A 25,280-nucleotide genomic window follows, 5' to 3' on the forward strand; every position below is an offset into this window, starting at 1 on the left:
TCACCCCATCCCCCATATCCCCCCTCCCCCATATCCCCCCTCCCCCATATCCCCCATATCCCCAAGTGAATACAGCCCTAACCTTAACCTCTGCAATGCACGCGCAACCGATGGCGTGCATTCATATACCTGCCTAACAGTGTTGCCTTTTACCCCTGCCACCACCCCCCACAGGAGAAGCGCGCACACAACACCAGGGAGCATGTGAGGACTGGAGGAGGCCCCGCTGATGAGAGGCCACTGACCGAACACGAGGGAAGGGCCCTGGAACTGGCTGGCGGACCTGAGGACCGAGAGGTTGCTGATGCAGAGGTCGGGGGCGTACTAGCAAGTGGGCCACCGACAGCCCGTCCCCATATCCCCCCACCCCCATATCCCCCTTCCCCCATATCCCCCTCCCCCATATCCCCCCTCCCCCATATCCCCCCTCCCCCATATCCCCCTCCCCCATATCCCCCCTCCCCCATATCCCCCCTCCCCCATATCCCCCATATCCCCCCCTCCCCCATATCCCCCCTCCCCCATATCCCCCATTTCCCCAAGTGAATCCAGCCCTAACCTTAACCTCTGCAATACACGCACAACCGATGGCGTGCATTCATATACCTGCCTAACACTGTTGCCTTTTACCCCTGCCACCACCCCCCCCCCCACAGGAGAAACGCGCACACAACACCAGGGAGCATGTGAGGACTGGAGGAGGCCCCGCTGATGAGAGGCCACTGACCGAACACGAGGGAAGGGCCCTGGAACTGGCTGGCGGACTTGAGGACCGGGAGGTTGCTGATGCAGAGGTCGGGGGCCCACCAGCAAGTGAGCCACCGACAGCCCGTCCCCATATCCCCCCTCCCCCATATTCCCCCCTCCCCCATAATCCCCCTCCCCATATCACCTGATCACTGCCTGCGTGTCTAACCATGCATGTTTCATTGTGTATCACAGGAGCAAACGTCAAGGCACCCATCCCCGCAGATGCAGACCGCCCGCACGATGCCCCTCGGAGACCACTGGAGACGGAGAGACCTGGAGCAACAGGGAGGTGGTGCCCCCGTCTCATACGGGTGTGGCGACGCAGGTGTGTGCCACCCAGCGACGAGAGGGGCAGCCACAGGCCCCTGTCACAGCCGAGCCACGAAACCACAACCCAGGACACCTCTATCCAGGACACCCCTACCCAGGAAACTGAAATACAGGACAGTGACACAGAGTGGATGGGCGGAGATGAACCGCCACCCCAAAATGCCATGGACTCAGAGTCGGACGATGCGCACGACACAACGCCACTGCTGTCACCAACACCCTCCACCATCGCAGAGACGCTCACCTCGGTTGGGCACTTTAGTGATGAGGCGTCTGGTACACTCACTGGTGCGCACAACACAGCCGTCCCGGTACAGCAGGTGGAGGTAGGAGCAGCAGAGGGGCCGGGCGGTCGGAGGGCAGCCCAGCCCAAGCGAACATCTGCCGCCCAGATGGATCCCGGGTTCCTGGAGTTACCACACCCACCCATAGATCCGATGCAACCACCGAACCTGAGACGAGCGAAGAGGGCGACGGCCAGCTTGCGGCGGCTGCAGTCGTAGGTGGAGGAGTCCACCCGCGTCCAGGAGCTGGCAGTGGTGCCGGTCATGCGTGCCACCCAGGCCGACACCGCACAGGTGGCGTCCGCGGTGGAGGCAATGGGTGCGACGGTGTCAGACATGGGGAGCAGTTTGCGTGGCCTGGGGCTTTCCGTGCAGGCGGCGTCTGTGGCCCAGGACATGGCTGCCCTCTCACAGGAGGCCATGAGCCAGCGCCAGCGGCAGATGGCAGAGGCGCTCAACACCATAGCCCAGTCTCAGCAGGCCATAGCCCAGTCTCAGCAGGCCATAGCCCAGTCTCTGCAGGCCATGGCCCAGTCTCTGCAGGCCATAGCCCAGTCTCAGCAGGCCATAGCCCAGTCTCTGCAGGCCATGGCCCAGTTTCAGCAGGCCATAGCCCAGTCTCAACAGGCCATGGCCCAGTCTCTGCAGGCCATAGCCCAGTCTCAGCAGGCCATAGCCCAGTCTCAGCAGGCCATGGCCCAGTCTCAGCAGGCCATTGCTGAGGGCATCGGCGCCATTGCCCATGTGCTAGCCAGCGTCGCACAGTCACAGACAGGGATTGCCAACTCCCTGAGCTCCATGGCTGCAAACCTGCAGACCCTTGTCGATACCAGCACAGGCCTCCAGGACTGGCAGCGCCAGATGTCGGGGGGGCATCGGATGGCCAGTCCGTTCGCATTCCCCACCCATGTAGAGGCCTGGGGGCCATCGGGCACCCCGAGGGAGGAGGAGGTGCTGGGTCCTGTTCCGGGTCCCATTGTAGGGGAGGTCCCAGAACACCTCAACACCTCGGGCTCCCCCCCTTCCGTCCCAGGTGCATTGGGTGGGCAACGGGCAGGACAGGCTGGCAGCTCGCCATCCCAGTCGCCCGGGCCGCAGCCTGGCCCATCTAGGTCAGGAAGCCCCAGGAAACGGCCGCCAAAGGGATCCCGTGTCAGAGGGCAGGAATCACAGGAGTCCACCTCCAGTTCTGCTGTACCGTCTGGGGAACCACCTAGGCGTAGTCAAAGGGCCCGTAAGGCCAAACAATTAGACACTGAGTAAGTTGGCACGGGTGCAGGGCACAGATGAGTTTTAGGGGCTAGGGCACGTGCATGAACTCCTTTTGTTATTAAAGTCAATGTTACACCTACAGACGCTGCCTTTGTGCTCTGTCCAAAGCGTGCGGGGGTGTCATGTACGTTGAGCGCAAGTGTGTGTGTGAGGGGTGGTCTTACCTCCGCTTCATTGCTTGGCCTCCGTATAGGCGTCATCAGCCACGATCGCAATGGGTAGCCCCTGTCGCCCAGCAACCAGCCCCTCAGCCGGGGATGGCGTCCCTCGTACATGCCGGGGATGTATGACCGCGACAACACGTATGAGTCGTGTACACTGCCCGGTTAACGGGCGCAGACGTGCAGGATCATCATGCAGTGGTCGCAGACCCACCTGTATGTTCATCGAATAGGTCCCCTTCCCATTGGTGAACACGGCCCTGTTATCTGCAGGTGGCCGCACGGCGACGTGCATCCCATCAATCGCGCCCTGGACCATGGGGAACCCGGCCACGGCAGAGAAGCCCACGGCCCGGGCATCTTGGCTGGCCCGGTCCACAGGGAAGCGGATGTAGCGGTGCGCCATGGCATATAGGGCGTCTGTCACTGCCCGGATGCACTGGTGCACCGATGTCTGCGATATGCCGGACAGGTCCCCACTCGATGCCTGGAATGACCCCGTTGCATAAAAGTTCAGGGCCACCGTAACCTTGACGGACACTGGGCGAGGGTGTCCCCCGCCAGTGCCACGTGGTGACAGGTGTGCCAGCAGGTGGCAGATGTGTGCCACAGTTTCCCGGCTCATCCGGAGTCTCCTCCTGCATTACCGGTCCGTGAGGTCCTGCTATGACTGCCGGGGCCGGTACACACGGGGCGTCCTCGGGTGCCTCCGTTGCCGTGGGGCCGCGACGTCCTCCTCCCCCTCCTCGTCCTGTCAGTCAGGTGTCCCTCCAGCCCCTCATCGGCAGCCTGCTCCGCCTCTCTGGCACGCTCCTCCTCATCCTCCTCCTCATCCAGGGCAACATGGACAATAGCGGCTGCCGTCACGGGGACCAACATCGCTGGCTGACCGGAAAACATGACGGCCTGTGTGGAGGAGGGGGGAGGTGGGGGGGGGGGGGGGGGGGGGCGGGGGACGACATGTCATCATTGCCCATACCCCCTCCTCCCCCCCAGCCAGGTTGCATGGACCGCATGGGTCCGACTGTTGGAGGCTGGCACCTGGCCAGGTGGACCAACTCACTTGCCCTCGCACCCCCCCTCCCCGGCACGGACCCCGTCCCCCGGTACGGACCCCCCCCCCCTCGTCCCCCTCCCTGGCACGGACCCGTCCCCCTCCCTGGCACGGACCCCGTCCCCCGTTCCCCTCCCCGGCATTGACCCCCCCCCCCGTACCCCTCCCCGGCACGGACCCCGTCCCCCAACCCCCTCCCCGGCACGGACCCCGTCCCCCCCGTCCCCCTCCGTGGCACGGACCCCCCCCCCCTCCCCGGCATGGACCCCGTCCCCCTCCCCGGCACGGACCCCCCGTCCCCCTCCCGGCACGGACCCCGTCCCCCGTCCCCCTCCCCGGCACAGACCCCCCGTCCCCTGTCCCCCTCCCCGGCACGGACCACCCCCCCCCCCACCCCCCCCCCCCCCGCCATCCACCTCCCCGGCACGGACCCCCCCCGTCCCCGTCCCCCTCCCCGGCGCGGACTCCCCCCCATCCCCCTCCCCGGCACGGAACCCCCCTCCTCCCCAGCACGGACCCTCCCGTCCCCCGTCCCCCTCCCCGGCACGGAACCCCCCCCGTCCCCCTCCCCGGCATGGACCCCCCGTCCCCCTCCCTGGCAGTCATCCTCCCGTCCCCGGCACTCACCCCCCCTCCCGGCACACCCCCGGAGCCGAGCCCACTCTAACCACCCCCCCCGCCGCACACACACACACACAACCCTACACACACCTCTCCCCCACTCATTCAGACTGCGGCCACGCTATCGCCTCTCCAGCGGCCAACCCCCCAGGCCGTCACCCACCTCCACGCTGGTCGGCGTCATCCATGAGTACTGGTTGACGCCAATTAATAGGTGGTTTGATTTACGCCAACGTGACCCGTGACCACGTCAGCGGGACTTCTACCCATCCGGACGGGAGAATATCGGCAGCCCCGATAATGACAACCATGAAACCATTGCCGATTGTTGTAAAAACCCACCTGGTTCACTAATGTCCTTCAGGGGAAGAAATCTGCCGTCCTTCCCCAGTCTGGCCCACATGTGACTCCAGACCCACACAGTGATGCGGGTGACTCTTAACTGCCTCCCTCTGAAATGGCCGAGCCACTCAGTTCAAGGGCAATTACGGATGGGCAACAAATGCTGGCCCAGCCGGCAACGCCCACATCCCAAGATTTTTTTAAAAAAAGTTCCAAACAACTGATTTCATGTTGATTAACCTGTGAAGTGAGGAATAGTGCACTATGTGGTAGAGAAGGACATCATGGATAGCAACTGCCAGACTGTGTTTGACTGCATTTGTGAAGATGCTGGATGTTACTGTCACACAGGGACAATGCGTTATGCTGACAGTTTCACTGTTATTACAACCATAAATTCTGGGCCAATATGTTCCAAATGCATCCACTGCAATAATGTTAGACCAACAGAGAAGTATTTCACGCTAGAGTGTATCTCATCCCTGTAGCAAAGTATTTGGAGTTGGCTGACTATGGGCGTCATTCTCCGACCCCCCAGCGGGTCGGAGAATGGCCGTTGGCCGCCGTGAATCCCGTCCCCGCCGGTTGCCGAAGTCTCCGGTACCGGATATTCGGCGGGGGCGGGAATCGGGCCGCGCCGGTTGGCGGGCCCCCCGCTCGATTCTCCGGCCCAGATGGGCCGAAGTCCTGCCGATAAATTGCCTGTCCCGCCGGCGTAAATTAGAGTACCTATTTACCGGCAGGACAAGGTGGCGCGGGCGGGCTCCGGGGTCCTGGGGGGGGGGGGGGGCGGGTTGCGGGGCGATCTGACCCCGGGGGGTGCCCCGACGGTGGCCTGGCCCGCAATCGGTGCCCACTGATCTGCGGGCGGGCCTGTGCCGTGGGGGCACTCTTTCCCTTCCGCCCTGGCGGAGGCGGAAGAGACTCTCCCCACTGCGCATGCGCGGGAAACTGTCAGCAGCCGCTGACGCTCCCGCGCATGCGCCGCCCCGACATGTCATTTCCGCGCCAGCTAGCGGGGCAACAAATGCCGTTTCCGCCAGCTGGCAGGGCGGAAATCCCTCCGCCGCCGGCCTAGCCCCTCAATATTGGGGCGCGGCCCCCAAAGATGCGGAGCATTCCGCACCTTTTGGGCGGCGCGATGCCCGTCTGATTGGCGCCGTTTTGGGCGCCAGTCGGCGGACATCGCGCCGTTTGGGAAGAATTTCGCCCCATGAAACACCTCAGCAGTATGTTAATAATATCCCTTTAACTTCTTAATCATTTTGCTATTTTAGGTCAGCCAATGACAATTTGACTGTAAAAAAATGTATAATCTATTATAAAAAGAACCTTTAAGCGAAACATTTTTGTTGTTTACTTTTATAATATGGATTGCGGAACCACTTTTCTGTGCTGGCATTTTTCAACCATGGACCTTCTGTAGCTAAAAGAATGTAGGGAGAGACTGGCTCCTGAAATTCCCCTGGAACTCTTGTAAATTAAAGGATAGTGCATGGAAATTCAATTTTCAAGCACAAACATTTACAGTTTCCTGCAGCAGAAATACAGTGTAAATAAGGGGCAGGGTAGCGCTCCCAAGGACGTTCCTAACCTATCTGCACTGCTTTGAATTACAGTGAAAATTGGGATCAGCCCGGGATGAGACTTATCAAAATTTACTCACTTGAGGCATTGCCTGACCTCTGCACGATGACATGGTTGAGGTTGGGAATACACTGGGGTAGAAACCTGTCTTGTACAGTCGCCCAAATTGGCTGATATTGCATCAACCACCTGTGATATCCCCTACCTGACATTGAGTGGCATTGATTTCAATGGAACTAATTATCAGGGATTGCAAATAACAGATGGACAATGTGATATCACCTGTTGCCCACTGCTCTCCGATACTGAATTCTACTCCACTGTTGTGAAACAGTGGACATGAAACAAAGTCCATTTTTTGTAGTACAAAGCATTGGTGCTATAAGATATGCATCATGCTTCCCCAGGAATACATATTTCTTAAAACTAGCCATTAAGAACAGTAACAAAATATTTTTTAAGTCAGTTTTTCTCATTTATGTCCTAATGTTTCCCATAGAAAAGGGACTAGACAAAGGTTACTACACTGCAGGAGCCAGACTGATCCGCCTGGAAGATAAGGTAGGTACATAATGAACGTTCTTAAAACATGAGGGTAATTCAGATCCTTACACGTCTTTGGATAACACATGCAATTAAGGCAACTTTGTATACTTTATTCTTGCTTGTCTTTAACTTTTTGTAGAATTTTATTCGGACTTGTTGCTGATCAACAGAACAGTAAAAAAACACATTTCTCCTCAGCTCCCACCGTGTGAGATGGAAAGCATTAGAAAGTTCTGCTGACAGTTTTCTCCTGTCACAAAAAAAATTAATTTTGTTTTCCTGATGTAATTCTGATTTTAAATTGATTTGAACTAGAAATTTAAGTAATCCTTCTCCAATTTATCCCTTATTTCAAAGAAGTAATCAAACGTTAATGAGGTATTGTGTGTGCCTCATTAGGTTTATCCTATTAATTTGCATATGAAGCTCAGTTTTAAAAATCAAAATAATAGCTTAAGTTCAGAAGCAAGTTCATTATAGTTTTCCTGGGGAAGGCTCAGATATGGTGTAGAGCTTCCAAGGTAAGTTATAAATATGTCAGTATGGTACCTGTAAATTGAAATCACATGTATGTTTCGAAAAATCGAAACAACTCCAAAATTATTAATACCAAAGTAATTTAACTTCATGTTTGAATAACCACTTGGCACATCAGCATTAAAAGTAATGGTACATAATTCTAGTAGGACTGTCTTCAGCAGTTTCACAGCTCCAGGGTCCCAGGTTCGATTCCCGGCATGGGTCACTGTCTGTGCGGAGTCTGCACGTTCTCCCCGTGTGTGTGTGGGTTTCCTCCGGGTGCTCCGGTTTCCTCCCACAAGTCCCGAAAGACGTGCTGTTAGGTGAATTGGACATTCTGAATTCTCCCTCTGTGTACCCGAACAGGCGCCGGAATGTGGCGACCAGGGGCTTTTCACAGTAACATCATTGCAGTGTTAATGTAAGCCTACTTGTGACAGTAATAAAGAGTATTATTATTATTATTAAGACCTTTGCCATATAAGCCAAGCAGCTGCTCACACACTATATTGATGATCACTTCAGACAACCCATATACTTCACACTATTTTTAATGGAACCACAGCAATAACAAGATCTATCCAAAGTTACACATTGACTGTATCCCTAGAGGTGCAAGGAACAATTAAGTGAACACATGCAATAATCACAACTCCATATGAGAATCTCCGCAAATCTATGAACAGGGCAGGCTTTCATTTCATTGATGTGCAGCTAGTTTATGATGTCAATCAAGTTAAACCCTGTCTGAATGCCCAATATTCAGGAAGCGGTCATGATATTTTTATCATGTGGCTATTTACCAAACCAATACTCAAAGCAGTGGTATATTTGGCTTTCAAAGTTGTTTTATTCCTTCAAAATGTATTTATGAAAGCTACATTCATCTTATAATTAGAGATGGAGGCTATAAAATTTGTTGTTCTGTGTCACAATTCTAAAATGGGTGTGCAGTTTGCTATAACTTTCTCAGTGTTTTACTTGGAATATGAGGAGGAGGCTTTGATGGATGACCAGAAGGACTGCAAATACTCTCTGTAACCACTGACTTAGAATTCTCCCTCCACCTGACAAAACAACTACACCAAATGAGCCTGAATAAAAAGAGATGCTTTATAGTCAACCCATCACTTTCCTCTTAATTCCACAGCAGTAAGAAAACGTTTTTTTAAAAGAAAGCTCCAACGATAATTAACATCTGAAGAAATGCAATTCCACATTTGTAAAAGTTAACCTTTGATGCCAAGTGGTTGGCTTGGTTGAGACTTAACACCCTGTTAAAAAATTGCATGGACAGAAATGGCACAGCCCTCACCGTTTCTGGCTAGCTGAGAGGGCATCTACCACATTAGGACAGGAATTTACACCCTGCCCTGTATCTTCATATAGAACTTCTCAACGAGGCACCGTTATACCAAAGCCTCAGGAGCGGCTTGACCAACAACTTCCTGATTTCCATCTTTAACAAAATGTGCACTCATTGGAATTTGCTGTCCTATTTATACTTTAATAACAGTGAGCACCGCTAGCCTCATCATTTTTTCTATCGCAAAATCGAGCTCAATTTGTTTTTAACTCATTCCTGGCTGTGGGTTTTGTTGGAAAGGTCAGTATTCATTGCCTCTTCCTCATTGTCATTGACAAGGCAGTGGTGCTACAGTCTCCGTGGTGAAGATGCTTTCACGGTTTTAAAGAAATTATTTTTCGGGTTGTGGCTAGGGCAACATTTATTGCCCGCCCCTAATTGCCCCTGAAGGTAGCAGCAAGCCGCCTTCTTCAATTGTTGCAGTCCACCTCCAGAGGAGAGGTGGCAAGTGATGGTGCTCATATGCATCTGTTGCCCTTAATCTTCAAGGTGGTAGCGATTGTAGGCTTGGAGGGCACTGTTGAAGGAGCCTTGATGAGTTGTTGCAATAGGTGGTAGACACTGCTCACACTGTGTCGGTGGCAGAGGGAGTAAATGTCTAATGCTGTGGATGGACTGCTGGTCAAGTGGGCTGCTTTGTCCTGGATGGTGTCGAGCTTCTTGAATGTTGTTGGAGTTCCACTCAACCAGGCAAGCGGAGAATATCCCATCACAATCCTGACTTGTGCCTTGTAGATGGTGGACAGGCTTTCGGGAGTCAGGATATGAGTTACTGCTGCTGAATTCCTGCCTCTGACCAGCTCTTGTAGCTACAGTATTTATATGGCTAGTCCAGTTCAGTTTCAGGGGCGTCATTCTCCGCCGGCGGGAGTCTCCGTTTTGCCGGCGCCCGGGGGTTTCCCGACGGTGTGGGGCTGCCCCACAATGGGAAACCCCATTGACCGGCCGGTGTTACGGAGACTCCCGCTGGCCGGTCGGGGCAGAAATGTGGCGGGGCGGGTAGGAGAATTTCGCCCCTGGTCAGTGATAACCCCCAAGCTGTTGAAAGTCATGCTGCTGCGCTTTCAACACTCTCCAATGCTGCCAACTTCATTGAGGTCTGGCTAATATGTCACGGATTGTATCATGCAATGTAACATAATCTAAGCCTGTTCACCATGTCATTCCTATTCTGAATCTTGTACCATGTTGTTTAGAAGGAACCACTGCTACACACCACGTGATGTTTTTATAATGATATCAAGGCACCAATCACTCCTAAGGGATTGTGCAAACACATTGTGCATTCATTTATTGAGACTAGACACATGGAAATATTTATGCATGGACAGAAAGTTTGAAGACGCCAGCTGCAAAGCTGTCTATATGTTCTCTGCTTAAAAGCACAAGTAAAAGTAAAACCGGGTCACATGACACACTTCCTTTTGAGTGATGTCATGCTGAAATCCCTTAAAGGCCTATTGCAACAGGTGCTATGTCAATCCAGCAGGCTTTTTCTTGAATGGTGTTGATCTTCTTGAGTGTTGTTGGAGCTGTAATCATCCGGGCAAATGCAGGATTCAATTCTGTCGCATTCCTGATTTCTGCCTTGTAGATTGCAGGCTTGGGGATTCAGGAGGTGAGTTAATCTCTGCGGAATTCTCAACCTCTGACCTGGTTTTGTACCTACAGTATTTATGGGATTGGTTCATTCAGTTTCTTGTCAATGGTAATATTGTAACCGCCCCCAAAGGAAGGATTCCACATCGGGATGCAGGATAAACAGGAGGTTTATTGAAGTTTGTTATCAACGCTTTCATACAAGCTTTCGGAAAACCACATCCCCGACTCCGTAGGTTTTCGTCGGGCCCAGGATATGACAGGTAATACCCAGTATGTTGATGGTGGGGAAATCAGTAACGCTAATGCCCACTGAATGTCAAAGGGAGATGGTTAGATCCTCCCTTGTTGGAAGATGTTAATTGCCTGGCACTTGTGTGATACAAATGTTATTTATCTCTTTTTTTTAACTTCCTCATTCATTTGTTACCAAACAGCTTCACTTGCAAGGGATTGAATGTCAGACCTCAATATGATACTCCCATCCTTAAAATAATAGGAATAATTGCTTTGCATTTGGTGAAACATGTGGGATTTTAATAATGAAATTCGACTATAATTCAAGTGTGGTTTTTTTATTCCAATTTTTCTGCATTAATTATGTAATTTTGTAGGTGTGGCTTCTAACGCAGAGTAGGGACATTTCCCGTTTGGTTTGTGGTATAGTAATAACTCATTCAAATATCCCAGTTGTGAATTGTTGCACAGTCATTATTATCTACTTGGGGTTAGTCTGCAATTCATTTAATTTAGCCAATCAAAACCTCTGCTCACATCAGGCAATTTATTATTGAAAAAATAACCCAATCATAATTAAAACTGAAGCGTAATTGTGCTTGAGTGCTGCTGATGTAACTACAGACAAAGAAAACGTTGAACAGTACTGAGAGTGCAGACAGCAACCAGCAGCCAACATTACAAAGCAACAATTGAAGGACAACGGAAGGGCGAAGATTGATATCAGTAATAACATAATTTGGCATTATGCTCATTGTCATCCTTTTGGCTACCATTAACCACAAAACTTCTAATGGTGATAATGAATGAAACAATCCTGACTTAAGCAATAAACATTCCTCGACCTATTATACTGGAGAGTAAAGGATGGGTTTATTAAAAGTATTGTGGAAGATTGTAATCGTGAGCTTTTCAACTGAAATATCTAGCCTCTATCCCAATTTCCAGTACGTAAGAGAATATTTTTACATCATTTTTAAATATTGCTTTAATTTTGAGGTGTTCTCTTGTTTCACAAAGCCTGTCTGATTATCCTTCAGTAAAGATCGAGCAGCTGCAAATCAGAATCCTACGTTCGACTGGATTGCATCTTTTAAAAGTTCGGAAGAAAAATATATATACGTTTCAGCTGTACTTTTTAACATTGAGAAAGCACAAGGTTTTATGGTAGGCACTGTAAAGTATTAACTGATAATGATGTTGTAGAAAGTCTGCTTTTTCCTTACTCATAAGAACATAAGAACTAGGAGCAGGAGTCGGCCATCTGGCCCCTCGAGCCTGCTCCACCATTCAATGAGATCATGGCTGATAATTTGTGGACTCAGCTCCACTTTCCGGCCCGAACACCATAACCCTTAATCCCTTTATTCTTCAAAAAACTATCTATCTTTATCTTAAAAACATCTAATGAAGGAGCCTCAACTGCTTCACTGGGCAAGGAATTCCATATATTCACAACCCTTTGGGTGAAGAATTTCCTCCTAAACTACCTTAAATCTACTTCCCTTTATTTTGAGGCTATGCCCCCTAGTTCTGCTTTCACCCGCCAGTGGAAACAACCTGCCCACATCCATCCTATCTATTCCCTTCATAATTTTATATGTTTCTATAAGATCCCCCCTCATCCTTCTAAATTCCAATGAGTACAGTCCCAGTCTACTCAACCTCTCCTCGTAATCCAACCCCTTCAGCTCTGGGATTAATCTAGTGAATCTCCTCTGCACACCCTCCAGCGCCAGTACATCCTTTCTCAGGTAAGGAGACCAAAACTGAACACAATACTCCAGGTGTGGCCTCACTAACACCTTATACAATTGCAGCATAACCTCCCTAGTCTTAAACTCCATCCCTCTAGCAATGAAGGACAAAATGCCATTCACCTTCTTAATCACCTGTTGCACCTGTAAACCAACTTTTTGCGACTCATGCACTAGCACACCCAGGTCCCTCTGCACAGCAGCATCTTTTAATATTTTATCATTTAAATAATAATCCCTGTTGCTGTTATTCCTACCAAAATGGATAACCTCACATTTGTCAACATTGTATTCCATCTGCCAGACCCTAGCCCATTCACTGAACCTATCCAAATCCCTCTGCAGACTCCCAGTATCCTCTGCACTTTTTGCTTTACCACTCATCTAAGTGTCGTCTGCAAACCTGGACACATTGCCCTTGGTCCTCAACTCCAAATCATCTATGTAAATTGTGAACAATTGTGGGCCCAACATTGATCCCTGAGGGACCCCACTAACTACTGATTGCCAACCAGAGAAACACCCATTAACCCCCACTCTTTGCATCCTATTAATTAACTATTAATTTCTCTATCCATGCTACTACTTTATCCTTAACACCATGCATCTTTATCTTATGCAGCAACCTTTTGTGAGGCACCTTGTCAAAAGCTTTCTGGAAATCCAGATACACCACATCCATTGGCTCCCTGTTGTCTACCGCACTGGTAATGTCTTCAAAAAATTCCACTCCTGTTTCTTTCCAATATGTCAGATAAATGAAAAGCTGGCAGTGGAATAGGAGTACGCCATTCTTCCTTCATGCCTGATCCTCATTCAATTCGATCAATTCTGTATTTTAAATCCATCTACCCACCTTGGTTCAATTACCCTTAATGCACTTGTTGACCGACAAAGTAGTGCCCCGTATCGACCGCTCACCCACATTGCCCCCAGCCCCGAATGAAGCCCCCCCCCCTGCCCTCCGATCGGCCTTCCCCCGACTGTGGAGGCCCCAGACCGAGTCCACAGCTGCCATGCGAGGATCCCGGACGGTGTGAGCACAGGTAAGCCACGCCGTTGGGAATTCGGCCGGTCGGCAACGGAGCATCATGGGGCGGGCGTCAGGCAATGGCCTGAGACAGTGGATACTCGGCGCGGTGTACTCCACGACTACGCTGATTTTTTGTGTGGGGTGGGGGTGGAGAATTTAAAAACATCTGCAACTCCCAATTTCGGCGCCAAAACGGATTCTCGGCCCCGTTGCCGAACGCGATTTCGGCATCAGAGAGGGGGAAATCCAGCCCAGGTGCTTCAGCGTGGATCTGGCTTTTTGGGTTTGGTCAAAGTTAGTCTGGGAGTCGTGGGAACCAGACCAGTAATTGTACTGTTCTGTATATAAAGTTCTTCTGAGTTAAAAGAATCACTGTTGTGATTAAATACTACCACATCAATTGCCTTATAATACAACATTGGCGACGAGAATAAATCAAGCCAGTCGAAAGAAACTCGTCAAACATTGGAAGGTGGAGTGAAGAATGGCCACTCATGGTCTTGAAAAGGTAAAAGATCGTCAGCAGTAGGATAGCGATGCCACTATTTGGGAAAATTGATCCGTTTGATTCGGAGGTTGAAAGTTGGGGTAATTTTGCCAAAAGATTTTGATACTTTTTTGCCGCCAATGAAATCACAGTAGACGAGAAACAATAAATATTACTTACTGGTGCGGCCTACAAACATACAACCTTGAGCAAAGTTTAACATCTCCAGAGGCTCAGGACTCCAAGTCCTTTGATCATTTGGTGCAACTAATGTGGGACCATTACAGCCCCTACCCTCCATCATTATGCTATGTTATGAATTTATGAATGAGGTCCTGCAGAAAGGGTTTCTGCCTTTGTAGCCAGACTTTGGCAAATGTCGCAACATCGTGAATTTGGTACGTCTCTGCTCACCCAGTGCTCTGGCTCTGCTGAAACATGTGAAAATCAAGTGGTCTTGAGGACCTGCCACTCTGCAGTATAAGCAGTCAATCAGTCCCCACAGTAATGATTAATGTTAAGTTTAACTCAGCCACACTTAAGTTGTCCAGTCTTCGTTGTTGCCCCCCAAACTACTAATTAACCTCCAAACTTGTCTCCAGACTAATTCAGCTGGTTCCCCCATGAACATTAGGGTCCATTACGGTTTCCCCTCAGGGAGGTTTTAGGACCCTGAAGTGAAGTGAAGACAGGAGACTGCAGTTTCCCGTGTCAGCTGCGAAAATTCGGCCCCAATCCTTCCAATTATTAAAGACAAATCCATAATACAGGCAGAATTCAGATCAGCTGGTTACACACAAATGTGGCACTATGTAGCTACACAGTTCCACAATATGCTGTTCCTTACCCACAGGGTAGGTCAGATGTCCTGTGCAACACAGCTTTCACCTTCAAGTTTCACAGATACGATTATCATCAACAAGGACGCTTCTACAAACCGTTGCTCCCTCAGGTCATGACAGACCTGATGATGCAGCTTTCAGAGTTCCTTTCCAACTAACCAGGGGCGAGATTCTCCGACCCCCCGCCGGGTCGGAGAATCGCCGGGTGCTGGCGTGAATCCCGCCCCCGCCGGTTGCCGAAGTCTCCGGCACCGGATATTCGGCGGGGGCGGGAATCGCGCCGCGCCGGTTGGCAGGCCCCCCCCCCGCTCGATTCGCCGGCCCGGATGGGCCGAAGACCCGCTGCTAAAATGCCTGTCCCGCCGGCGCAAATTAAACCACCTACCTTACCGGCGGGACAAGGCGTCGCGGGCAGGCTCCGGGGTCCTGGGGGGGTCGCGGGGCGATCTGGCCCCGGGAGGTGCCCCCACGGTGGCCTGGCCCGCGATCGGGGCCCACCGATCCGCGGGCGGGCCTGTGCCGTGGGGGCACTCTTTCCCTTCCGCCTCCACCACGGTCTCCACCATGGCGGAGGCAGAAGATACTCTCTCCACTGCGCATGCACGGGAATGCCGTGAGCGGCTGCTGACGCTCCCGCGCATGTGCCGCCCGGAGATGTCATTTCCGCGCCAGCTGGCGGGGCACCAAAGGCCTTTTCCACCAGCTAGCGGGGCGGAAATTCGTCCGGCGCCGACCTAGCCCCTTAAGGTTGGAGCTCGGCCCCCAAAGATGCGGAGCATTCCGCACCTTTGGGGCGGCGCGATGCCCGTCTGATTTGCGCCGTTTTGGGCGCCAGTCGGCGGACATCCCGCCGTTTCCGGAGAATTCCGCCCCAGATCTCTGAAGGCAGAAGGGCAGGTTAATTGGGTGATGAAAAAGGCATATGGGACACTCACTTTATCATTCGAGGCATAGATTACAAAAGCAGGGAGTTTATGTTGGAGATGTATAGAACTTTGGTGAGGCCACAGCTGGAGTACTGTGTGCAATTCTGGTCGCCACATTATAGGAAGGATGTGATTGCACTGGAGGGGGTGCAGAGGAGATTCACCAGGATGTTGCCTGGGATGGAACATTTGAGTTATGAAGAGAGGTTGGATAGGCTTGGGTTGCTTTCGCTGGAGCAGAGAAGACTGAGGGGCGACCTGATCGAGGTGGACAAGATTATGAGGGGCATGGGCAGCGTGGATAGGGAGCAGCTGTTCCCCTTAGTTGAAGGATCGGTTATGATGGGACACAAGTTCAAAGTGGGGTAGGAGGTTTAGGGAGGATTTGAGGAAAAAATATTTTACCTGGAGGGTGGTGACAGTCTGGAATGCACTGCCTGGGAGGGTGGTAGAGGCGGGTTGCCTCACATCCTTTCGGAAGTACCTGGATGAACACTTGGCTCATAACATTCAAGGTTAACGGGCCAAGTGCTGGCCAATGGGATTAGGTAGACAGGTCAGGTGTTTTTCATGTGTCAGTGCAGACTCGATGCGCTGAAGGGCGTCTTCTGCATTGTATTATTCTGTGATTAACCAACCAATATCACCCAGTTTCATTTTGGCCACTACCAGGAAAAGACCCTGATATTTATTCTCTCTGAGCTATTCACACAGCTTTCCAGCTGTTAAACCTTTTTAGCCAGCTCCCACGGTACCTCTGTTGAACAAGATATCTGACCTATTCCTGAGAGTGATTTGCTTCCTCTCCTCACAAGAATTCTCTGTGCCCCTCGTTCTGTCTCTGTCTGCTCTCTCTTTTTGTCTGCATCCGTGCTGATTACCTTCACCCTCCAGCTCCTCTGCTTGTAGCTCTTGATGTGTCAGCTAGCCACATAGTTTCTTTCTTAATATCCTTCCTTTAATACTCTTTCAGATTAAGGTTGCCAGGTCACATGGACCAGTATTTCCTATTATCCCCAAAAATTTACAATTGATGCAAACTCTTAAAAATCCTTTTCAAACATTCTTAAAAGCAATTACAGATTCCACAAACATTTTAAAAGAATTACAAATGTTCCTCATTGTATTGCTCCAGGTCAAAGGTCCCCCAATGGGTATATTATCATTTCGGCATCATAGCTTCTGTTTATCAACACTGGATTTTTAAATAATAATACTTATCTTGTGGCTCATAAGGAATCATCATTCTTAGTTTTTTTTTAAATATGTAATCCAGATGGTAACTTGAGGCATTACATTTTTTACACTTGCACTGTGCAGCCATTATTTAATTATCTATACACATATATATAATATATATAATCTTATATCTGCATGCGTGCTGTCAACATTAATCAGTATAAATTCATATGCCCACATTTAGAACAGTAAGAACACTCTCCAGCTATGTTCCTGACCACCCAGGGACTCTGAGTCCTGTCATGTGGTAATCCAGAGAATTCAGTTGCTGCAAGGAGGTCCTCATTGAGGAAGTCCTACACTTTAATATCTGAGAGCTGCCAGATACCTCCAGTGCAGGGATGCTATTCAGGCAAGAGGGGATGAAAAAGATCTAGTCTAAAAAATTGCTGTCAGACAGAGCACCTGCTCTTTCTAGGAAACACTTCAGAGTAGAAAATAATCCACTGTCGAAAATTTGCGGTCAGATAGGCTAGCTGCTCAAAAGAGGAAGCGCTTCAGAGTGAATGGAGTATGAAGTGTTGTAAAAACAAACAAAGCTAATGCCTCCTTTGAGATAGCCTTCAACTGTCAATCAAAAGGCTTGTAAGAGGCAATGGGGTGTGAAATTCATTGCAAACAAACAAGTACAAAGGGATAAAAGCAGGCACACTGTAACAGTGAAACCGCAGAGCCCATTGAAACCTCAAGGGGAGCGAAATGGTATATGAACACCCGAGTACAAAGGGATAAAAGAAGGCATGCTGCAACATTGAAACCACAGAGCCTATCAAACTTCAAGGGGAGTGAAATGCTTCTCCAAGAAACAAGCTGCAGGATAGTTCTGTCCTGTGAGGATTTTAGAACAGTCAAGCTGAAGCTGTTTTTGTCCTGCTATGGGGCGTTTAACATGAAAGAAAGCAGGCTTCACGGATTCACAAACCCAACGTGACCCCATCCTGGGGGAGCCCAATGACCTCGCCCCCTCCAGCCCAGGCCAAGCTCCCAGCTCCCTTGAAGGACCCCCCCTCCCCCACAGCATGTGGCCAGGGGGGACCACCTCCCCTCCCCCACAGCATGTGGCCAGTGGCTGCTGTATCATTAGGTTCATTTAAATATATCTGCGCTGAATTCTCCCGGTGTCTGGTCCTAATTGCTGTGCATGGGGTCATCACCAGGCCTGTTTTGTACTGGTTCCCAAAAACGTGGACCAGGTGTAATGGCATCTGAGTGGTGGGGGCGGGAGGGGGAGGGGGCCTCCCAGGCCATTAGTGACCTCCCAGGTGGTCGGGCTCTGGTCAGGGTAGTCTGGCACTCCTGTTGGAACCCAGGCACCTTGGTACCGCCAGCCAGGCACCCTAGCACTGCCACCTGGGCACCTTGCCAGTGCTGCCCTGGTTCTGCCAGGGTGCCCGGGTGGCACTGTCAGGGACATAGCCATGATGCCAGGCTGGCAGTGCCAAGGTGCCCAGGTTGCCCATGCCTGGGGGGGGGGGCCTTGGCCATAAGGTGTGGAGTGAGGTGGGGCTTGAGGACCCCATAAGAGGTAAATTGGGTGCAGTGGGAGGAAGTGGATCCGGAGGCCGCGGGGGGATCTGTGATGGGGGTCCTCGATCCTTGAGGGGAGAATGAGCTGAGCTCGTCAGTGCAGGAAATGATGTAAGTGCAACCTCAGAAAAAACAGGAATAACAGGAGCCGAGGAACAGCCCACTCAGCATCACCAAAACCGGACTCTGTTTTCTTCCAGTTGAATCACACCCAATATATTTTGGATACATGTGCAAGGTGATTCAGAATATGAAAATGTAAAAGCTAAATTTTAAACATACTCTACCTCACAATCCAAGAACTGGATATTAGCAGTGTTTTTATAAGTAGCTGGAATCAAAATCCATATAAAACTAAATTGAAACAGCACAACTAACTGTGCTTCGGGAACAAAACATTCTGCCTCTCATAATTCGAGCTGTGATACGTAATTACTGTAACGAGGTTCCTTCGCGGTTTATCCATAATCAGTTGGGCGTTATTGGTTACTTATGGAGTCTGTTAAACTTTGGAATTATGCACACATTGCACATTTTTTCCATTATTTATCTTTCTATCTCTATAATCATTGCATTGTGTCAGTCATTGCACTACACGTGCTCCAGTGGTGTTGTTAAAGGGTGTTTATGCTTGAAGCGTGCAATGTTGCCAAGCCAATTGTTACAGACAGGCACCAAGCCAAGGTTATAAATATATTACAGCTATTGGGTGCAATCATGGGTTGAGGTAAATGTGTTTCTCAGGGGAGGGTATAAAATGATGTGTCTATGAAAGATGAGATTTGAACTTATATTTTATAAAATAATAATCAGTATGCTGATGTCATAAAGAAAAATAGTGATAAGGACTGAGTTTAGGACAGAACCTTTAACACAAAGTTACATTCAACTATACATTCTGTATGAGCAATAGTACTTTATTAATTTATATTTGTGGTGGCACATTAACCAATATCTCTTGAAAGAAACATCTTCCTAAATAGAAGAAATGACAAATAGATTTAAAAAACATGTGGGGTAGACTTTCATTTTTAATCAGCCTTCCGGCAGCGGTTCCTGTACGGGCTGTTGGATAGTCCGTTCTTGCCAAGTACCAGAGGCTGGAATTGTGCACAATCTTTCCAATAGTGCTTCACAATTGATTCAGCATCCCATTGATGTCAAAGAACCACAGCGGCTGCATGTTAATGTGGCTCATGGTGGAAACGCACGTCTCAGACGAAACGGGGCACAAAGTGCTGCCCTGTGATTTTGGTCGTGTTATCGTTCTGTTTCTGCCTAGCAGAGGGGAAGAAATTAATGTTTTTATGAGTGCAGACAGTATTGAACAACAAAGTTCTCAGCCAGGGCCCAGAGTAAAACCATTGGAGAGACCCCATTTGCAAGGACTATTTTCATTAGAAGATGTGTGAAACATTTGGGATTGGTTCTTTCACAAAGCATCATGCAGTGAAACTTTCACTTTGTAACATTTGAATGTGGTAGCAGAGGTGGAATCACAGAATTGCAGAAGGAGGCCATTTGGCCCAGCGTGTCTGCACCAGCTCTCCGAATGAGTATTGTGACATTCGAATGAGAATCAAAATAGTCTCCTGAGCTTCAGGGGAGGCATAGTGGCCTTATCCATCAAATAGAATCCCTACAGAGCAGGAGGGGGGCATTTGGCCCATTCAGTCTGCACCAACTCTCTGAAAGAGCACCCCATCTAGGCCCACTGCCCGTAACCTATCCCCATAACCCCACCTACCCTTTGGACACTAAGGGGCAATTTGACTAATCCACCTAACCCACACATTTTTGGGCTGTGGGAGGAAACCGGAGCACACGGAGGAAACCCACACAGACACAGGGAGAACGTGCAAACTCCACAAAGTCACCCAAGGCCGTAATTCAACCCGGGTCCGGGCTGTGAGGCAGCAGCGTGTACCACTGTGCCACCCTCCGCTGGACTAGTAATCCAGACACCCATGGCAATGCTCTGGGGACCTGGGTTCAAATCCCACCACAGCAGATGGTGAAACTTTTTTAAATATAAATTTAGAGTACCCAATTCATTTTTTTCCAATTAAGAGGCTATTTAGCGCGGCCAATCCTGCACATCTTTGGGCTGTGGGGGTGAAACCCACGCAAACACGGGGAGAATGTGCAAACTCCACACGGACTGTGACCCAGAGCCGGGATCGAACCTGGGACCTCGGCGCCGTGAGGTCAATAGAAATTTGGAATTAATAGTCCAATGATGACAATGATCCATTGACATTGTCATAAAATCCATCTGGTTCACCACTGTTCTTTCGGGAAGGAAACCTGCTGTCCTTACCTGGTCTGGTCTACACGTGACTCCAGACCCACAGCAATGTGGTTGACTCTTAAATACCCCCTGAAATGGCCAAACAAGCCGCTCCGTTCATGGGCAATTAAGTCTGGGCAACAAATGCAGGCCTTGCCACTGATGCCCATATCCCAAGAATGAATAAAATAATTCTTATATTTTGTGCTTCTGCCTTTGTGGTTTGAACTTGCAAATCAAAGCCACCGTTCAAATGACCAGATTAGCACAACCTGGACAGCAGGTGACGTTACTGCTGAGTGAAACTTTGTTGAAAGGAATATGTTAGCCTTTAAGGGGCGGCAGTGATGTATTGATATTGTCACTTGACGAATAATCCAGAAACCCAGGGTAAAGCTCGGGTGATCTGCGTTCGAATCCCACACGGGCACCTGGTGAATTTTGAATAGAAATCAGTGCTCAAGCTATTCTCTGAAGGTCAGATGGAGCTATAATTGGTTTCAACAGTGATGTCCCCGACAGTCAAATAACCTCTCAGCACTCGGGCGAGGATTCTCTTCCTATTAGTGAATATTCAGCAACTCAGTCTCAGCACTCCCCAACACAAAGCTGCCACTATGAAGGGCCACGTGGTGTGAGTGCGGGGGCGGCTGCGTTTTCGCAAAGTCTGGTTCGGCTCACCTTTCAATCTTCATTTTTATCCTTGTGCACATCTTTTATCTGCCTTTTCTTGGTCTGCATGGTTAGTTCATTGTACCAAGAGTTGTTGGTACAATTGGGTCAATATGAAAAGCTTTGATCCTTGTTGATAAGTGGTGGCTGGAAAGAGTCAGGGTGGGGCACTGCGTCTTGTGGGAAATGGTATAGACGTCCAACAGAATCAGAGTGGATGGGGCCGGATGTCCAACCTGGGCCAGAACTGCTTCGGTCTGGCCTCTGAGTCAGATATTAAACAGCAGATTGAGCTACAGTTCAGCAACGTTCTACAAGCCAGAGACCGTCACATGATTCTACCACTTTCCAATGTCTTGAACAAAGAATGTTTATCCATGTTCTGGAAAGGTTCCAGCTGGTTATGTCTCAGCCATTATGGGTTCTAAGAAATGTTTGAGGGGTCATTATCTTAGGAGACATTCCTTCAACGCTGGCTAGTCATGGTTATCAAATACAAATACTCTTTGTGTAGCTCCTTTTGAAGTTGGGCTGTGCAGTCCATATTTATCTTTTCGTTTTATTAATTTCCATACCATGGATTAAACCATTTTTCTGGTATCCACACATCATAGTTCCTTCCAGCCACAACACCTTACTTCTTCATGTTTCGGGCATTCCTGTCTTATATGACTGACCTATTTTCTTTCTCTTGCATTCCTCTATATCTGCCCATCCTTGAGTCCTGATTCTAATTCAGAACAAGAATCGGAGTTGTGGAGGCAGGGGAGGACACAAAAATGTCCAGTCCCCTGATCTTGAAACCAGAGGGGTTTAAATTCCTGGGACTCATGAGCATTTCAAGACGTTGACTCTTGTCCAAGGATGGTGAGAGTGACATCATGGGGCGATTCTCCAGCCCTGTCATTCCTGGAAGCAAATTCTGTTCTGGTCGCTTACTCTGACGAGAGGGCCAGAATGGGATTTGCGCTGGGGATGTCTGGGACCTTCACCCGTCTGTGAATGTGTGTACCTGATTACCATGAATTTAAGCAGATTTAAATGTGCCTCACGCCTTACCTTCTGTGTTCGCCATATGTTCCCCCGCCGGTGTGACACCATGCTGGTGGGAATCACAACTGCTCTGCAGCAGTCAAAGTGACCACACCGGGGATGCAGAGGTCAGTGCAGCCCCTGGATGGTCAGGGACATGGTAGCTGGCACCCTGGCACTGCCAAGGGGTGGATCATGATGGGAGGGAGGGGTGCCATGATGGGTGGAATTGCCAGCGATGATTAATTGGGGGGAGTTTGCTGACGATGGTGGATGCAGGTGGGAGGAGGGGTGGGGGGGAGTGTGGTGATGTGCATCAATGTAAATACATGTAGGCTAGCTAGACACTAGAGGGAGCACCGGAGACATCACTCACACACACTCAACCAATAGATCAGTTAGATAGGATACGACCAATGGACATTCACGATACACACGGAGGTGACACGACCACAGTGGGGCATTACACCAACCCATATATAAAGGACACCACACACATGACCTGCCTCTTTCCAGTGGAGACAGTCAGTGAGTACAGACACAGGGTTGATTCAATATTACACCCACCACGTGGATTGCAGCAACTGGTTAGTCAGTCTGCGTAGCTATAGTAGGATTAGCAGTGGTGTTGAACCCGAGTAATAGAAGTGTAAATAGTTTAATAAACGTGTTGAAGTTATCTCCACGTCTGAACCTTCCTTTGTCAAGTGCACCACAAGGAAGCCGCTTATGTTACACCAACAACATAACAAATCAGGGAGGTCCCTATATTCATCTGGGGGGGGGGGGGGGGGGGTGTCTTTTAACTTTGAGATCGTGGTGCCCTTTAGAAACGGCACGCCGATCTCTGTGGAGCCAGGCTTGCCAGCGTCTTTAGACCCTGCCCCTCAAGAGCGCCAGCACATGACACGCCCCCCCCCCCCCCGCTTTTTTTTGACAGAGTAAGAGAAGGTGCGGAGAGAAAGCTCGGCTCACACACTGGTTTTCAGTCAGAACCTGCCACTTTGTAATCGTTTTGAGAAACTCCTCCCGATGTGTGCAGCATCAACATTTGTGAGCGGGTCAGGTTGCAGCCGGGAATGAACGGTGACAGAGTTACAGTCCTCAGCAAAGTACACAGAACGGTGGGGCAGGGGACTGAGTTGTATCAATTTGGAATCTGTGGAGTGGAGAAATCCATGCCAGGAAAAGCTCCAGGTTCAGTAAGGCAGAGCAGTCTTTTGAGGCTTTGAAGAATCGAGCTCTCCCCGTGACAAAGTACTTTTCCTTCTCAGTTTACCTGACTGGGTAACTCCCAGGGCATTCTGTGCTCCTTTTACACTCCGACTGATATTTCGGGCCCGGTGACCTCATGCTTGTTTTAACATCCTGCCTGCCTCTCCCCCCCCACCCACCCCCCAAACCCCAGGAGCTGTCACACAGGAAACATGGGTTTAAAGAGATCTGGAGAAGGGCCAATTAAGATAAAAACAAAACATTCTCTGTTTTTATTCCAGTTAAGGTAAAGTGTAACAAACTTCTCACCTAACTGTGGAAACATAGGGGCAGCAATAATGAGATTTCACATTTGGAAACCTTTAAGAACACTTCATTGGTCCGAGTCTCATCTTGTCTTAGCAGGTGATCCCATTCCTGATAGATGATGTTCTGTGTAAAAAGCCTGTTTGTTTGCAGGACAAATATGAACTCTGAAGGACGGGACAATAAAAGTCTGTATCTGAAAGGATTTTTGTTGACAGCAGTGATGGAAAAGCAGCATTGAAAATGCCTCTTCTCCAATCCCAATATTTACAGGATTTGAAATTAAAATTGCAAATAGGTTTGCCTTTCCAGCTTGCCACATGTTACGTACTATGTTATCACTGCCTTTTTAAAAAAAAGCTCTTGTAAAACTGACAATAAAACTGCTTTACTTGTTCAATGTGTTGGAAAATACAGAGGGAAATCTTGGCATAAGGCCCGAAACCAGGCAGGGGGATTGTGATCGCTGATTTCTCCACCCCCATTCAATCCAATGCGGACAGCGTGCAAACAGCCTTCATGATTGCAACATACATACAGCCACCACCAGACACAATAGTTGCTGCGTGCCTGGTTAGTCGGTGAACATTGTGAATGGTGAACATGAGTTAAAGCGAGCCTGCACCACTGAAGCCAGTCTGTACCTCATAAAGGAGCCAAATTCATTGAGCAGGTGGGTATGACCTAAGAAAGATCGAGGAATGACACAATATGACAATAATAGATAGAGTGTGAAATATTTAGTGGGATTCGCATTGCGTAGGAGGAAATATTAAGGGGCCTATCATCCTTGAAAGAGGATAAAACACCAGGCCCGTAATGTACCCCAGGCTGCTCAGGGAACCAAGGGAAGAAATAATGAAAGCTCAGACCATCATTTTCCAATCCCCTCTGGTATGATGCCAGAGGACTGGAGGATGCTAACACTGTATTGATGCACTATCAATTACGACGAGACGAGAGTTGAATGTAATCGAGGCTTTATTACACAGAGATGTGTGGCCTCCTACAGCAGCTTACAAAATGGCTGCTGTTCGGAGAGCGCACACATTTATACTCCGCCTCCAGGGCAGAGCCAGCAGGCAGGGATCTACCCCCGTACCTGTAATACAGGGGCCTTACCTTAATACCCATATATACAATATAATACAACAGTGGTGACTACCACATGTGCCATTGTTTAAAAAGGGAGAAAGGAGGTGACCAAGTAATCATCGGCCAGTCAGCCTAAGCTCAGTGGTAGGCAAATTGAATGGGTGTAACTCCTGTACAATGTTCCCATGGCA

The 25,280-nt window shown here is 49.6% G+C and overlaps 1 protein-coding gene across 1 annotated transcript in view; it reads left to right on the top strand.

Moving 5' to 3' along the window:
• Positions 1–25,280, top strand: part of LOC140396564 (potassium voltage-gated channel subfamily KQT member 1-like) — a 231,915-nt gene that overhangs the window by 21,867 nt on the left and 184,768 nt on the right. Inside the window, exon 4 of the mRNA XM_072485334.1 lies at positions 6,901–6,962. Coding sequence (XP_072341435.1) covers positions 6,901–6,962 — 62 coding nt within the window. The remainder of the gene's footprint in view (positions 1–6,900; positions 6,963–25,280) is intronic.

This window comes from Scyliorhinus torazame, chromosome 19 (assembly GCF_047496885.1).
Source record: "Scyliorhinus torazame isolate Kashiwa2021f chromosome 19, sScyTor2.1, whole genome shotgun sequence".
NCBI classification, from domain to species: Eukaryota; Metazoa; Chordata; class Chondrichthyes; order Carcharhiniformes; family Scyliorhinidae; genus Scyliorhinus; species Scyliorhinus torazame.